General features: G+C 31.8%; 1 protein-coding gene across 8 annotated transcripts in view; it reads right to left on the reverse strand.

Moving 5' to 3' along the window:
* Positions 1-19098, reverse strand: part of LOC143252767 (uncharacterized) — a 183940-nt gene that overhangs the window by 121252 nt on the left and 43590 nt on the right. For all 8 annotated transcript variants that reach the window (XM_076505426.1, XM_076505427.1, XM_076505429.1 and 5 more), the window contains exons 2-7: positions 16810-16911; positions 11220-11318; positions 8314-8511; positions 5047-5232; positions 3703-3801; positions 3061-3159 (exon numbers count right to left, since the gene is read on the reverse strand). In XM_076505426.1, coding sequence (XP_076361541.1) covers positions 3061-3159; positions 3703-3801; positions 5047-5232; positions 8314-8511; positions 11220-11318; positions 16810-16911 — 783 coding nt within the window. The remainder of the gene's footprint in view (positions 1-3060; positions 3160-3702; positions 3802-5046; positions 5233-8313; positions 8512-11219; positions 11319-16809; positions 16912-19098) is intronic.

Genomic DNA, 19098 nt, shown 5'->3' on the forward strand with positions numbered 1-19098 from the left:
TTTTATATTATCTTAATAAACCCCTTGAATAAAAATATGCAAAACTATATTTTGTGCTGCCATCTACCAACGATAATGATGGTATATTAACAGTGGCAAAACTTTGTTTTTAGCTGATACATTTTTTATTCCATTTTAGCTGTTTTCTGAATTTTTAAATTTTTGTAGGGTATTGGATACCTCTTAACATTTATAGCAAACAAGAAGATTTAACCCAACACTCATGTTTTAATATTATGAAAAAAAAGGGATTATGGTTGAACTGATAACTACAAAAACAAAATTTCTAATATTTTTACACTTTAGAAAGTTGAATGAAAAAATTAATAGTTTGCAAAATAAGCTATAAATACCTTAAAAGTATTTAATATTTAAAATATTCAAACTGAACACACTGGGAAATTGGAATTATAAAATATCTTTAGTCAAAAAAGAAGTATCTGTATTAATATTTCTATTTTCAACAGAAAGAAATGAGTATGAGTTCTATGTCAAGAGAATCTACAGCTTTCCTGCTGAAATCTCAAGTACTCTTCTGAGAAAGAGGAGTTTCTGTTAATTAACAAGTAATTAAATGAAAAACTCAACAAGTTTTTCTTATTATAATACAGTTCCTCTTATGATATTGTAATTATCATGCATTGTGTCTTTGAAAAATTTGTATATGTACTTGTAAATTAACCTAATTTCTACTATTGAATTATAGTGGCCACAATTATATATGCAAAATATAAAATTGGTAGAAATCCAGGATTCCTCTTGCAATTTAAGCCTCACTATGGAAACTTTGATAAGTTTTAATAACTAATTATATATTACCAAAAGGCAGAATAAGTAGTAAGAACACATTTTTTCTATCTTATAATTTATTCGTAATATAAATAAATTTCTTGTTTTAAGAACAACAACAATAAAAAAAGCACAGACTAGCCATGTAAATACTTGATATACATTCATTCTGTCCAAGTTATATAAAACCACCCATTACAATATAGCTTTGGAATGTAATATAAAATCTCAAAACCTGAACTAAAAATGTTATCTTAGTACACTATTATTATGTCTAATATTGACATTTACTGTTTACTATTTTTATTATTACTTCTTCTTTTTTCAAAGCAGATATATAAAATCAACTGTTGTCAACTGTGCTGAGAATCATATGAAGCCTATGCTATTGAACAAAACTTAGTTACCTCCTACATTTTGAAAAGAACCTTCATTACAGGAGACATTAATGGAAATTATGATGATAAGAAAGATAGAATGGACCAACTATGGGCATAAACAGGGACTACGAGGGCTATTCAAAAAATACCCAGACTGATGTCATAAAACAAAATGTACTTTATTTAGAAGTTACAGGTCTGGGACCCCTTCAAAGTACTCTCCTCCCCAATGCACACACTTATCCCAACGGTGTTTCCATTTGTTGAAACAGTCCTGGTACGCTTCTTTTGTTATGTCCTCCAGCTCCTTCGTCGCATTTGCCTTAATCTCGGGAATCGTCTCAAATCTTCTTCCTTTCAAGGGTCTTTTGCGTTTGGGGAACAAGAAAAAATCGCAAGGAGCAAGGTCAGGTGAGTAGAGGGGTGGGGAAGAACAGTGATCGAGTGTTTGGCCAAAAACTCACGAGTTCTGAGGCACAAATTTCGCAGCAACGTGGTGCATCCTCAATTTTTCAGTCAAAATCTCGTAACAAGATCCAACTGATATCCCACACTTTTCAGCAAGCTCCCTGACAGTCAGACGTCAATTTGCCCGCACCAGGGTGTTGATTTTGTCGACATGTGGGTCGTCAGTTGACGTGGAAGGACGTCCAGGACGCTCATCATCTTCAATGGACTGTCGACCATCCTTAAAACGTTCATGCCACTTGAAACATGCCATAAGCTTCATAGCAACATCACCATAAGCCGTGTTAAGCATAGCAAAAGTTTCAGTCACAGATTTTCCAAGTTTAACACAAAATTTCACAGCAAGTCGTTGCTCCTTCAGGTCATTTATTCTGAAATCCGCCAAACGAAAAAATCGCACTTCACTTAAAACCGCGTAGCTAATACACAAATGAAGATATCTGCAATCGAGAAATGGCGTCATAATCAACTGAACCTAGCGACACCAAGTGGATTCCCCTGGAACCAACTGGAGCCACGCAATTCAAACAGTCCGCGTATTTTTTGAACAGACCTCTTATATTTGATAATTTGTCACACATAGCTTTACGAGTCTTTAGTTTGTAAAATGTTTTATTTGAATTGATTTATAACTTCTTAAATTTATTCAGATATGAATTGTTGTATTCTGATTTAAATTTTTTGCATTTAAATGTGTTGTTGTTAAACAATGTATAGTATGTACACCACATCCATCTATAATGCAAACATTACATTATTTACCTTATCTTATTAGTTAAATTTGAGCCTAAAGAATACTTTAGTATGAAATTGAAGGTTCCAATATCTGTCTCTTGTAAATTCTCTTTCTCCACAATTATATGTTTTTATTTCATATATCTAGGTGGTATAAAACATTTGTCTGTAGTTACTGTGTTACAAACTAATTAAAAGCAATTTGATGAAGATTCTTAAAACTCACAATTTAACCCTTTTGATGCAAAACTCTTTAGATAATGTTTACCATCTAAGTTATCAGTTTTGCCATGAAAAATAAATGTCAGAATTTTGAAAATTTTATTCAAAAATAACGTTTGTTTACATTAAGATGTAAGAAAAATTAATGTTTACTTTTGAAAACTGTAAAAAAAAAAGGAGTAAAAATATTTTTCATTACACTGTTAAAATCGACAAGAGTCAACTGTAAAACACGTCTTTCTTCCCTATAACATGGTAATCAACAGTTTATGCTAAGCAACAGTTGTAGATTACCACAGTGAAGGGACAAATTTCTTCTTCTTTGTGGACTTTTGTCAGCTTATGCAGTTAAAAGGGAAGACAAAGTTTAGGTGACTTTAGTTGCAAAATTCGGTAAAAGGGTTAAAAAGAAATTCTGCAATTGAACAAATAAGAGAAAAACAATGTTTTTGAGATAATATCTTACCTTTGTAAGGACACCAATTTGGGCTCCTTTTTCTAAAAGTAACATCACCATATTTGATTTACCCCATTTTGATGCTACATGGAGAGGAGTTATTTGGTGCTGAAACATAGAAAAGGATTTTCTAAACTAATATTCTTAACACAATATTAATATATTTTTATTACCCTTATCATCAACAATTGTCAATGGTGAAATCTTTTATATTAACAGTGTTGTATTATTCAATTTCTTCTACGGACATCATATAAAGGTAACATTCTACTCACTAATGCAAAGAGGTTATCTTTATTTGAATTATCTAACCTAAAATTACACACATACTCGCATATGTTACATTTATTGTTCTAAAGAATAAAAACATACTCAAAAGTGGGAATTGTTTTATATGTTTTTGTTAATATTTAATTAATAAGCTGATGTATTTATCAATTATAAAGCTCATACTAATATAACAAATGCCATTTTGAAGAGATTCATTAATAGCTCTCATATATAATAGTTTAGGATTTTAAGAAATCTTTCCACACTTCAAATTAATCTCGTGAAAATTGACTCACATTTGTGTTCTGAATTCAGCGATTCACATATTATGTATATATACATTACTTATACCCAAACATATATATGCACAATTCATAATACCTTAGCAACATGATTAACCTTGGCACTTTTCTCGAGTAAAAGACGTCCAATATTGTCATTACCATAATGAGCTGCAATGTGAAGTGGTGTGAAGCCACTCTGAAAATTTGAAGTAAATTCATATTTTAGAACATTTAATACCTGGCATAACATATGAAGGAATGTTTATTGAAGTGTAAAACACTTTTAAAATGTTGATTTAAATGTCATATAACTGCAAATAGTCAAAACAAATATTTATGAACCAAAAATTAAATATTTCAGTAAATATATGAAAATAATTAGATATTCAATAAAATTTTTTTCTATGTTATATACACATCACATAAATATTTCAAACTTTCACTAACAAATCTTCTCTCTTCAAATAACAGCAGCAGTGCCACTGAAAATGTACATGAACTGTCATGTAGCTTGAATTTGAATTTCACGCAAAGCTACTCAAGGCTATCTGCGTTAGCTGTCCCTTATTTAGGAGTGTAAGACTAGATTGGAAGGCAGCTAGTCATCACCATCCACTGCCAACTCTTGGACTACTCTTTTACCAATGAATAGTGAAATTGACTGACACATTATAATGCCCCCATGGCTGAAAAAGCGAGCATGTTTGGTGCAACCGGGATTCGAACTTGCGACCCTCAGATTACGAGTTGAATGCCTTAACACACTTGGCCATGCCGGGCCCCATGTAGTTTGAAACAACATTAAAGTTTTGTGTAAATTTGTACACTATCAAATATGAATGAATATATTATTCTATCACAGTTATATATATAAAGATGGAAAATTTGGAATTTCTCTTTTCAAACCATTTTTTTTTATTCTATAATGATTATGACACAAAATAAGTAAATGTTTTACTTTTGAATCTTCCATATATCTGTTGATCATGCCAACTCCATCCTTTCAAACTTATTTTTTAATACAAATTTTATCAGGTGATCTGTTACCTTCCAGTTTTTGATATTAATTTAAGACTGATTTGAATTTATGCTTATGTGAGGGTATTGCAAAGAAATTCTAGTAACAAAATTACATACCAATTCTCAACTCAGATCAGAAAATAAGTTGTAACAGAATAATTTATCTAGTGTATAATTTATATAACCATACTTTTATGATATACAAGAGAAAGTTCTCTGGCAGAGACACTTTCTAATAAGGGCAACATACAAAAAAAAAACACTCACAGATGATGAGATGCAAACCTTTACTAAACAGTTTAATAAAGATGCTGAAATATCCCATATCCTAAAAGAAGCTAGGTTTGTTCCAATTTTCAACATATTATAATATATTTGAAAAAGTATTATATGACATCTAACCAAATAAAAAAAACAATACTTTTGAAGTCACATCTGGATTGTGATCATTTTGAAGAAGTAATGCAGCTGCTTTGCAGTCATCTTTTTTAGCAGCAATGTGGAGAGCTGGGAGACGAACTCTCCCCTTGGCATCATTCTCAAGTAGTACTGTCACAACTTTGTCATGACCTTGCTGAAGAGACACAGCAAGTGGAGTAAAACCATCCTAAAGAATAAAAATATTTCACTCTCGTTATGGAAATATCAGAAAAATTGAAACAATATAACATTGAAACCATTTCAAAAAAATAAAACTTACTATAACTAGTCCCTATCCAAATCCCTTGCAAAAAACAACAGTAACAGAGCAAGCTTAAAAGGTACAAGCCTTAATCTCAAATATTTCAATAACTTTGCTCTTATTTCAAACAATAAACCCAATTCAGTATTATTTGTTTCTGTTTATATAAAATAAATTATTCTATGGTTAAAAAAACTATCATTTAACTGTTTTAATACTGATAACTTTTGAAGAAAGTATTAAGACAATTTCTCAACTCTTTTCGTACCAACAGACACCACAAAAAATTGTGTTTCTTGATGTTACTTAACAAACTTAATATTATACAATATATTTATTGTTAGTAGAATTATATTACACATTTGTGTTTAATGGTAACTTGTATAATCCTTGCTAGCTTGAAAAATACTTAATGATAATTAGTTACTTTCTTCAATCTTTCATAGGTTTTACTGTACCATTTTTAACACTATGTTACTGAATAATTTACTTTAAGCAAAAAAAAGTAAACTGGAATCTTCTCAAGCAGAAAATTTCATCAGTATAAAAAAATATATATATCAAAAAACAAGGATATGTTTATATTATTTTATTTAATGCAAATTTTGATTTCAATTTTCTTAATGCATTATTTTCACTCTTTAAATATACAGGGTGTTCAGAAAGTCACTGTGCACTTATATATTTATCAACAGACATATTTCAATATAGAATACAAGAGGTGAATATGAATGATAATTATAAACAATGTTGAAACACTTTCAATTTTGGCATCAATACAGGCTTGGATCCTTCTTATTTTGTTTCTAAACACCGCTATCAGTTGCTGGCTTGAAATAGACTGAATGAATACTGTTATCACTGCTTTCAAAACTGCACAGTGACTTTCCAAACACCCTGTATTATTAAAATCATGAACAATTACTTAACATTATCTATACTTAATTAGTGATGACGAGAAAACCCACTTGTAGAGAAAAATATATATGTAAAAACGGCTGGTTTGGGTTGAGAAAATTTTTTTTTCATGTAGAGGAGAAAACAATGTTTCGACTTTCTTAAGTCAGCATCAGGTTCACAAAGAAAGAAAGAGGTAACTGACCAATAGCTGACCACCTGTTTGAAGGGGTTGTGTAACTGAGTGTAGGAATGTAGAGGGTGTGCTTAAATGTTTGATTATATCTATTAATATAGGTATAAAGGTGTTCCTTTGTATTGGTTTATTTTGGGCTTGAGTTGTTGTATAAGATAATACTTTATCAACATCAATAAGTTTCCTCCACAAACCATAGAAAACATTGTACGCACACACCTAGACAAAAAGCAAAATCAACTAGCAAAGGTAAATATATCCCACGAATCAAAAAATCACAAAACTATATATTGCTGCATACCATATATTCCCGACATCAGCAGAAAAATAACCAACATTTGTCAAAAACTGGTAACAAAATATGACATTACATTTAATACCAAATTTATTCAAAAACCAGGCACAAAACTAAGGTCTACATTAAGTAAAAACTAAACTGACAAACACTACACCAACATTATTTATAAAATACAATGTGATAACTGCCATGACTTCCATATTGGAGAAACAAGTATAAAAATGGAAACCAGATTCAAAGAACACAAAAAGTCACTTTCACACATTTTCAAACACTGCAAATCAAACAAACACAGCATAACCAGAGAAAACACCCAAATACTAAATAGAGAAACAAACATAAACAAGTGCAAAACTTATACAACAATTCAAGCCCAAAATAAACCAATACAAAGGAACACCTTTATACCTATATTAATAAATATAATCAACATCTAAGCATGCCATCTACATCCCTACACTTAAATACACAACTGCCTTCAAACATGTGGTCAGCTATTGGTCAGTTACCTCTTTCTTTCTTTGTGAACCTGATGATAACCAAAGAAGGTTGAAACGTTGTTCGCTCCTCTACATAGTGCTTTCTCTATCCATACCAGCCATTTTTACATATATATTATCAATACTTCTTAAACATCCCATATATTAATTAGAATGGCTCTGAGCTTTTTCATGTACAAACTAATAGCTCATAGCTCCATCACTTCTTGACTGAGTTGAAATCTAACTACAGTTTTGGACTCAGGAAGTCAAACCCTTTTAACTGATGTGTTTGACTATGCCAAGGTCTCACAGATTAAGGTAGTCCAATCCTATTTAATAGAATTTCAATTTGAAGGTAGGTCAGTAGAAATTCTGATGAGTAATAAAATTGAATCAAGTATACATGTACTCATGCTTGGTTGTTACTGACACACAGAAAAATAGCTAATTATGAGAAGAGGAAGGTCTCACAGAATAATTTACTCTAATCCCACCTAAACAAATTTAAAGTACCATGGCTATTAAGTATTCACTCTAATTTTAAATGTTTTTATATGAATTGAATACAAAGTAAACACTAAATATTACTTAAGTGGAAAAAAAAACAAATACTGTAGATAAAGTACAGTTTAAATGCAGTTTAACTCTCTTCATTCATTAATATTTAACTGTTTTTTTTTTGTAACAGTCTTTACCATTAGCAATGGTCAGTAACAACAGACTTAATTCACTAAAATACTATTTTTATTTTGGTTTTGACTTCAGCACCATGTCTGATCTCTTTTCTTTCTTTTTGCATCTGTCCTTCTGCCCATTAGATTCATGAACCTCTTGTTCTTGCAAATATCAAGCAACTGTGAGCTAAGTTTATTCTTGAATTACCATGTTTGTAGAGTAAATACCTTTCAAATAACTGTAATTATGGGTGTAGAAAATGATATTTAGCTATTTCTCTTTGTCACAGATACATCTTTAAGCTATTGAAATTATTCCTTAACTGGTTCAAATATTTTAATCAATTCTTTTATATTTTTTATCATCAGTATTCTATTACAATGAGTAACCTAATTGTACATCAACATAAACAAAGAATCTTCCACAACAGACTTTTAGAAAATAAAAAGGTTTCACACCTCTGTTGCAAGGCTCTGATTTGCTCCATTGGTGAGTAAGAAGCAAACAACACTGTGATGGTTTTCTTGGGCAGCCATATAAAGGGGAGTGAAGCCATTCTGAGACTGAACATTCACGTTAGCCCCACTCTGCACAAGAAGTTTTACCACTGCTTCCTGGCCTGCTAGGGAGGCTATGTGTAGAGATGTATTCCCTTTCTATAGGATACACAATCACAAACTGCTAATAAGAACTGACAAACAAAGATTGTGATAGGCAACTATTACTTGTAAAATGGAGGGTAATAAAGAAACAGTGAATCATGCATTTTCCAACAATTCAACTACTTATACAAGCATTTATTCAAATTCCCATTATTATTCGATACAGACTATTAATATGATAAATCTACAACTACTTAAAACCCCTTCAAAGATCTCCAGGTATATTTACTGTTCTTCTTTAAACAGCATTCCTGATTATGATGCATTGTACAAGTATCGATAAAATCCTAGTGTATATGCCTTGGTGACAAAAATGAAGTAGCTCAAACACTCACTTTAATGGATCCTCTACAGTTATCTCAAATTGCAAAGATTCCTTATAATATTTAAATATATTGCAAAAAATGTGATACACCAAGGAAGATCATGGAAATTGATACACAGAGGCTCTTTCTTAACTAGCTCAATGATGTTCCTGAAAGAGAAAATCTTAAAATTTAGAACTGCAAAAGTTTTTACTTAAGAACCCATTTAAAGTTGCTCATATCTACAAATGCCTATTTTAGTTTCTCACTGCATATCAGACATCTCTGGCTGCATGTCTGCAAATTACAACTGGCAAGGGTAATGTTATCTAGAAGTGGTAAATGATTTTTTTTCAGCAGAAAAGAAAAATGTCTTAGAGGCTAGAAAGTATGAGATTATAATATGGGATGTGTAAGCAAGTAAAAACTATTAAATTGGTTTATCACACAATGACACCTTTGGATTGATAGGTCTGCTTATTTTTTGTTATTGATTTTGTATCACACAGGTAGCAACTAAATATATATGTAGAATGATGATTATTAAATACTGTATCACTTCAGACCTTCCACACAGTAATTAAAAATTATCAAAATTTTTTTATTTAACACTCCCTCCATAACATTCAATTTCTTAAATGTAACAAGTATATTATGTAAATTAATAAAAAATATTTTATTGCCAAATTATACACATAATCAATACACAAGAAAACATGTATATGTATATATATACATCTTTTACCATTAAACAAGATGGGAAAAAATGTATTCATTCATGAATGAAATAATACTAAGACTGTTTTTTTTTCTTTCCAGAAAATATTATGAAAGCGTTCAACACTTTTTTTCCCTAATGATCAATTTATATATGTTGATCTTATTTAAAATAACTGATAAAGTTTAGGAATTCTCAAAATGGTTTTCATGAACAACAAATATTTTATTTTGAAAGTAATAATAAATTTTTCAAAATGACACTAATGCATATCTCCATGGTACAAATGTGTTCTAAGTCCCATGGGACTATTTATGCAGAAAAAAATATAATTGGCTAAATATTTTTGCATTGATTATTTCATAATGTAATGAAGCTAAGTCAGAGGTCTCCCTGAACCTAATGAAATTCTACCAATATTTTATGAGAAAGATGCAAGATAATAAAGGAAACAAATTCAATTGAGGAGTTCCATGAGAATACAATAAAATGCAAGATTAACCAAATAAAACAGAAGAAGAAGATGCAAGGGTAAGCAGATGAAAAGAAGCCCAAAGAAGTGTTCATAATGAATTCTGTACTTGTTGGAAGTTCAACATAATTGTTCATCCCAAAAAATCAATGAAATTGTAAACAACTGTTATTTATTTGTATGTATTATCAGTTATGTTCATGAAAGAAAGAAGATAAAAGCAAAAGACCAGGAAAATAGAGAAAATGGCCTGGAAAAGGATGCACTTTTATGGAAAATGTACCTAAAATTGTAGTTTTCAAACAATAATAAAATTTCAAATATTTATGCCTAAAAAATAAAAAAATACTTGAAAATATTCTTGTTGTTGTAGTTTAGTACTAAATGCCCTATTTCAGTGTTCAAATTCTGCAGGTAACATTCTGCAGAAATTTGCAATATATCAATATATATATATCACAAAGTATGCATTACATGTTAAAATGCCATGCAAATTTTATGTACAGGTTTTTCTAATGAATAAGATATGATTGTTTCTCTCCTACAGATGAACTATCAATATAAAATTTAAAAAATCATATCTAAAAGAATAAATAAATGCATTCTAATAAGTACAGGTTTTAGTGTTTTTTTGTGTTTTAATGTAGGACATTATATACTTCTCGTCATTATTTTATACAAAATTTGATTCATTGACTTAAAACATTACATTATATTTTAGTTCTAATCTATAGAGTTAGTTTACTTTTGATTTGAAGTTATTGATAATTACTGACAATTTGTTCTTATCTGAAAATAGCATAGAATGAAGTTTCCCTAAATACTTTAGGAAATAAGAAATCCAGTTCAACTGAAAAAGGTGTAAAAGGATCTCTGTCTGTTCTATGTATAGTAAATAAATAAACAATACAACATATATATTGTCACTGTATTTTCAATAACATGTTAGTGAAACACATTCTATTCCCATATAATGAACAGTTTAATATTAGTGGTGAGACCAATTAAAACTATCCTCTTTCTATACATAAATTAATTACAGAAGTATAATTTTTCCCTATACATTATTTACGTCTTTTGTGAGATTATTCCTTATTAAGTTTGTAAGTGAAATATTTAAGAAACGAAATACTTAAATAAAAAGAGAGCCTCATGTAAACATTTTCACAAGATTTACCATTACATTTATTTCAATAAGTTAACATACTTTTGTAGCAGCATTAACATTGGCTCCTCGCTTTATCAACTCACTAACAATGTTCACATGACCCTCTTTAGAGGCAAGGTGCAATGCATTTAACCCATTCTGAAAAAAAGAAATAAACAAATTACGTGTAGATGCAACAGTGAAAAAGTGAAGTAATAACTTTATTCTATGATTAAAGAAAACCAGTGCTTATTAAGATATTTAGGATGGTAACATGATTATAGGAAAATCACTAATATTTTATATTAAGCATATTACTTTTATAGTTTTGCTTCACAGTTTGTACTTTAATTCAAATAGATAACCAAAAATAACTTTATACTGTATCCACCATAAACTATAAATACAGAACGATGTTAAAATATTACACAGTTATTTACCTCTCTTGAAACTTTTGACTGTTTAATAATATAATGAAGACAACATATTTAAGGCAATTATTTATCCTTACAATAAACAGTATAAATATGCTAAATGTGAAACAAATGGTATCAAAACTAAACATATGATCAATCTGCACAAGAAACTAAAAAAACAATGTAACCATCATGTCACAACAGCCCTCTACCAACAGGATGGCAAATAGATCCCCACGAGCACTTGCACTCAAAATTAATGTCATTCTTAAACTCTGCACTGCTGTTAACAGATGAGTTTAATTCTGCTCTTCATTTTGTGACCACATGTAACCTTTGTAATAGATTTCATGTCGTAATCTTTGATATTATATTTACTGTTTCTATGACAATATTTTCTTTCAGTGCATGCCTGTTCTTCCTTTTTGACTTTTGTGAGATTTATAATTTTATTTATCATCTATGTTCATTTGTGAACAGTGGTAAACTACAAACTGTGTTAGGGTTACCTTTCACTTTCATGTTTCTACGGCTTTGTCCTCACGAGATTCTACCTCTGTTCACAAAGCTGAAATTTTATCTGGAGTAAGACTAGTTAATGTCCTCTAATACAGTTTTTGGAAAAACTCAAAAAACATACAACTTAATGTCTCAAAACTCCCCAGAGATCCTATATAATTGTTCACGACTGCTGGAGGTTCTATATTTACAGATGTTACCATTAGTTTTTAACATTTCATGGATTTTACCTTCCTTCCTTCTACTTTCCATACATCCTCCAGAGCAAATCACAAGGCCAACAATTCTGGCCTGCTATTTCTGTGGGCTAGTTTTTCTCTGGCCTCCTTGTTTTCTGCTGATAAAATTCTCATCTCTTTCTCTCTTTGTTGACTGTGTTGAGTTTGTACTATGCTCCCTCTTTCACCTATTTTCTGTGTTTGTTAATGATACTTATTCCATGCTCTAGTTTTATTTTTTTACCTCTTCATCTGACATCAGTATCCATGCAATGATATTTATGCATAATTGCCACTCTTACACACGCCATCCTCTTCATTGCCATGATTTCTTTGACATGAATTGTGATCATTTCCTTTCTGCTTCCTTTGATCATCAATCCCTGGAATCTCTTCTGGCTGCTGGGGTGTTGACTCTTTGTCTCCAGTATCCCAGTATGCCTTCTCCTCGCTTTATCCTTAGCAATCCATTTTCTTCTTATCTTCTATCTGAGGTTCTCTAGTGTGATCCAGATAATATTTCTGGAAATTTTCTATAGTTGGTCCTAGGACATTTCTTTTACTCTCTCTTTCATCACATGGTTCTTGTATAGTTGAGATCTATTGAGACATGACACCCCTTTCTCTATAATCCATCTTCCTTAATCCTCCCTATGTAATTTGTGTCTAACTATACTCATTTGCCACAAGGTCTTTGTGGTGTTCCTCACATCTTAGTCTTAGGCACAAGGCTTAGATCAATTTTCTCTCACTTCTTTAGTTTCCCCTCTGGCTCATTCCTGTACCCTCATCCTTTTAATTTTGACTTCCCACCACTCTACCTTCTCTCACTAATCTTCTTCCTGGAGGTTAACCTTTATATATCCTGCCAATGATTAGTTCTTTTTGTACCCATTCAGCTAAGATCCTATGGGTGCACTTCTTTTCTTCTTTGTTAAACTGTGGACTCCTTTAATGGCTCACAATTGGGTCATTCAAGTTCTTATTCACTCTCTCTCTTTCTTCACTTTCCTTCTGTTCCTATTTCCTCATTGATTTTCCTTCCCCTTCTAATTCTCAAAATTTCCACCATCTTGAAGTTCTTAGTTTTGAAAGCCATAGAAAGTCACCTGCACACCTCTGGGTTACTGTTTCTGTTTCTTCACTACTCCAATGAACACAGGAAACTGAAATCTCCTCATCATATGTTTCTCTGAGTCATTTCTCATGACTCCTCAGTTTCTGATGAAAGGATTTCTTTCTCTTCATAGGTTTTAATCCTCTGGCCTTTGAATGAAGATGTTCCTAGTCTCAAATGTCTTTCTTCCAACAGTCAAACCATCATGGCATTCACTTCACTTTGTTCACCATGATATGACTTACTGGTTTTACACTCTTATGTCTTCATTCAGGTCATGAAAGGTTTTGCTTCTCACACCCTTATGTTCATCTTTGTTTTCATCCCTTTCTGGATGTTTGACTCTTTTTGCTTCTACATGGTAGATCTCTTTCGCAGCCATATTCCTTCTCCTCTAAAAAGTTGTTCATTTGAGATGGTAGGGCTTATTATCATGATTGTTCCTCACTCTGACTCCATATTTGATCCACCTCAAAAACTCTTCTCTTCATGACATTCCATCTATGAGTCATGGAATGTCTCATTACCTCAGCTCCTTTAGACCTCAATCACACAACTGGATGCTCTAGCTGTGGACACACACAGACTTTATATGTTCTCCTTCTGCATTCCCTCATGTGTTTTGTCAATGCTCCACAATAAACCTTGACGAGTCCTCTTGGTAGTTCCTTACTGAACAACTCTGTCTTGATATCCTCTTTGACTGCCATTTAAGTACCACTTCTTCTTCTATTATCAAGGTTCTTCATGCTCCAACCTTCTACAATACTCTTTCATATAGGACTGTGGTCCCTTAGCAATTATATGTGGATTTGTCCATCATTTCATCAAAAGGCAGTTTCTCATACTGTCTTGTTCTTCTTTTGTTCCACTAGATTCTTCCTTCCACTCTCTCTTTGTTTCCCAATGCAATTGACGTTTTTATCAGCACTTGTCTGCCTGACATTCTCTGCCTCCAGGCCATCTTCTGTTAACCATCCTTTGGAATTCTTTGACAATATCTGGTCAAACAGATATATCTACACTTTTTGCCTTTTTTGCCATAACTGTCTTCTTCTTGTTCTTCTACTTTGTTACAGTTCTTCCTTGTTTCTTCTCCTGTCCTTCTTCCTTCTACTTTCTTTTTCTTCTTTAGTTTTTCTCCTCATTCTGTTCATTTACCTGACTGTAAGTTTCCTATAGTTTTATACATTCTCACCCAGATACCATTTGAACCTTTGACCACTTTTCCCTCTTCTAACCTTTTCTTAAGTGCATCTTTCTTTATCCTTCTGGTTTTAGGTTGCACTACTCTGATATTTATGTCTCATATGGCTCCTGTACTCTATTCCTCAAATCTCACTTTCTCTTCCATGACTGTTCTTACATTACCTATATGAATGGCTTGAAAGGGAGACAATTCCTTTCTGCCCATTTCTTTTTCTTAGTTTTCTGGCCACAGTGATAATTTTTACTTTGGTTATCATTTTTGCCTAATTTAGATGATCTGGTGTTACTTGACACACATGGCTCCCTTTCATTAATTCCCCATTTGCCTGTACTTTATGTATGACCCCTCCTTATTCAGAGATCTTTAGACTACTACACTTACTGGTTGGATACAGAAGTTGAGGAGGATACTCACAGACTTAACCTATCACTTCTCCTCTGATTCTCTTGCTTTGCTCTTTCACAACCATTGGATAAGGTCTTACATGCAGGGATGTGAATCTGGTATTTCATCTCTATCTAGACATCTCCCTCCAGTTGCAATTCTTCAGTCTAGTCACTAATTTTAATGCAATAAGTACCTCATTTATTTCTTTATCAAATTTTAATAACTGTCTTTTCTCCACTTCAGAAATATTCAGTAGTAGGTGATTACTTCCTTAAACTTACATAGAGTTAAAGGTAACAGAAAGTACTAAGCCCATCTTCACTGGTTCCTGTATGCTCACAACTGAGATGGAGGTTTCCACAGGACAAGTATGGTTATATATATATATCCCTCTATGACCATTCCCATGCTTTTTATAAACTATTGTGGAAAAACACAGCATTTGGGGGAGTGCCTACCCACTTCCTTGGCTCCTTCATGGCACATTTTCAAAATAGATTTTATGATAACCTACTGCATTTTCTTCAGTAAAAATTCTTTGTATTGACTGTATCTGATCAGATTTGATCATCTCTCAAGATTCTCCCTATTGGCCTTCAAGTGGAGCACAAGAGGCTCTTATCTTTCCCAGGTCCTAGCCAGTGAGGCAGTCAATTCAGAAAGTTAGTCATTTGTATGTTAATGTCTTTGTGATTTTGATCAATCAAACTGAGCAAAGTAGTGTTCTACTTAGACTCCATTCCCATAAGTATGGTGAGTAAACAGTACAACAGAACACATATCAAAACATACAGTCTGATTACTGCCCTAACCATACTAAACTTCATGTTCATCCAAACTGTTGGGTGCAAAAGCTTGGTTGGTCATGTATTTTACCACTCATCCCTGCAACACATTGGCTCATTTTTTTTTTTTTTTTTTATTTCTATCAGAATGAAGTGTACACCCTGAGAAGAAAATGGTCTCCCAAGAGAATTGCCTTTCTAGTAAGTCCCCACAATAGAGTATCATACTCCATGAAACTTCCCCTCCTGATGCCAACTCTGAAAAAAAAGTTCCTTTAGGTTTTTTTCTTTTGCACTGAAACTTCCACTGTATCAGAGTCGGATTCTATCTACTTTGTGTAATGAGACTAGTAGATCATTTGAAAAGTCAATATTTTATTTACTTGCAAAAGTATTTTCAATAGCTAACTCTATGCATACTTTTCCACCCGACCTCTCCATTACCAGTTGAACTTATTCTTGCCTCTTTTACTAATGATGATACTTTTGAGTACAAGTGCTTAGGGTAGTTATACTGTGCAAGGAGGATATATCACTCTCCTAGTGATGAAGGGATATTGGTGCATGATAATGACATCATGTACTAATGCAGGTCACATCAAAACAAAATTTATGTGGTGTGTGTATATATATATATAGTTCAAAGTTAGTGACATACACAAAATCTCATTGACAGGCACACAGAGTAGCAACTGTGAGAAGAGAGGTAACTGACTATTGGAAATACATTTTCAGGTAAGGGAAACACAAGCATTATTTGTTAACTCATAAACTCTTCAATATATTCAAAACACTACACTGCATTTCACAGTAAGTAAATATATGTCATATGTTGCATATAACATATGTTTTAATTTTTTAACTAGAGAAGAAAGAAAAGACTGTTTGACTATACTTTGTGTATTCTAGTTATACGAATATCCTTACTACTTGCAGTAAAAAAATATAACAATAAAAATTACTAATTTACTGAACACAACAAAAAGATGTCAACTTACAGCATTACTGGTGTTGATGTCAATATTTCCTTTCAAAAACTCTAAAACCTTTTCTAGATTTCCTGCCCTGGCTGCTCGTAAAAAGCTAGCACTGACATCAGCCTGAAACATTAGATTAAAAAGAGAAAGAAAAAAAAACAGAATTAGATGAATTACATATATTCATCAGGAACAGAATACAACTTGTGCAAATAATATTCAGTCCATCAAGATTACTCACCTGATTAAACACTTAGCAAAAACAATAAATAAAAATATTAATAAAAATCAAATGAAAATGCTGGTGTACCATTTCAGAATTGACTGGCCAATAAAAAAGTAAATTTACTAAAGAACAATTCCGCATTCAGGTTTATAAAAGTTACAACCAATGTTTTCATTATTAAGGATTAAGGAGTTACTGTTTAGCTCTAAACATATATTTTAACATTTAACTCCTAGAAAGTCAGAAATAGTACTAAAAGGGCTAGCTAGAAGTAGTGCATCTAACTGTACTAACTTTAAAACTTACAGCTTTTAACAAGTACAGACAAGAAATTATGGGAAGGAAAGAAATTACAAAAAGACAGATAGGAATTATAATGAAAAGTAAGAGGTTATAGTTAAGTTATTCTTTTACATGATGCACATATAGGATTGCCTTTTAGGGTGACGATAGAACAAAATTAGACTATGCTATTTAGGAGAATGAGTGAAGGATATAACTGACAGAATAAGTGATATAATGGAGAGTACTAGCAATGGTGCAGCTTTTTTTTTAACATACAGGAGCTAATTATTTATGAGAGGATAGATCAGAATTGATAACTGGTAATTGCAGATTTTTAATTAAAAGGTGTTTAAAGAAAATGGCAAGAACTTAATTGCAAGTAGAAAATTCCAATTAATTAATTAAACTGAAATCTAGGCTTAAATTAATATATATGGACTAGCAGATTGATCAGTTAGACTTTTCAAATAGACGATTTCCATATAAATAAGAAAGGGGCTGGCTTGTTTCTAAGTGCAACTATAGTGGCTACTTTAAACTAGGACTAGAGAAGTGAGGACCAAAATAATGAAAAAATAAGATGTAGAGATAAGCACAGGGTAGGAAAAAGTGCAATGTAGTTTTAATGGTTGGCTAAACTTTTTCTTTCTAATGCTGGAAGTATAAGAAATAAAATTAACAACTTTATAATAATTGTTGGAACAGAGAATTTTGATGTAATTGTTTACTTCTAACTAGGTTTCACCTATTACAATCTTGATGACAGGAATTTCTTTGAAATACAGTGTTGTAGTTTCTTTAATATGGAGAAAGGTTGTCATATGAACAGAGATTAAGATCTTTTAAATTGTTTTGTCTTGAAATAAGAAGAGTAAGTGTTATTTTAATTGAGGCATATAAGATTTTCAATGAAACAGATAGTGTTGGTACGTTTTTTTTTTTAACATACACAGTGGTGAGAATGGTAGAGCTGAGGGACACAAACAGAAATTTTGGCAGGGTAGGAATTATCCTCAATTCAAACAGTTTTATTTTTTTTAACTATTCAGTTGACCTATAAAACATGGTGTCTGTAGTAAATGTACAGGAGATCACTCAAAAGACTTTTCACACATTTGAGTAATACAGGTTGCTTGCAAGTTATTTTGTAGTTACAACAGTCCTTTGCATGTAGAATGTTATAAATACCCCCAGTCACTAGTGGGGGATCATTTTCACTGAATTCTGTGTGTGTGTATTCAAAAAAGTGTAATGTTCTCAAAGTTTTTACTTATGGTCAATGACCTTGCTATAAACATAACTAATAAATATGGATTTTGAAAAATTGATCACATTTTAGAACAAATAAAACTATAAAGATGATCATTCCACCTAGACATAAACTAATGAGAGAAAAGAATTTTTAATGTATATTATTGATATGAGAATGTACAATAGTGTTCTTATAAAGTTTTTACACATGTTTAATGATAAATAAATAAATATTATCCATTGTAAAGCACAAATGTTGTTGGATGATACAGTAGAGCACCATTAAGCCACGGACCAGTAAACCGCGAATCGCTTAAGCCGCTGTAGCAAGTCTTGTGAACGAGGATTATCGCGGCTCACCGCTACTTTAAGAACGTGTAAAAACGCGGCTTACGAATTTAATCCTGGCTTTATAACTTCAAGGGGATATTTAAAAAAGGATTTGCTTTAATTTGGGAAATAAATAAAATATATTACAATAGAAATCGACCGTTAATCTACCTTATCCGCTCTCTATGTCAGCTTTATGGAGGCCACCATTGTTACCG

This window comes from Tachypleus tridentatus, chromosome 6 (genome assembly GCF_004210375.1).
Source record: "Tachypleus tridentatus isolate NWPU-2018 chromosome 6, ASM421037v1, whole genome shotgun sequence".
NCBI lineage: Eukaryota > Metazoa > Arthropoda > Merostomata > Xiphosura > Limulidae > Tachypleus > Tachypleus tridentatus.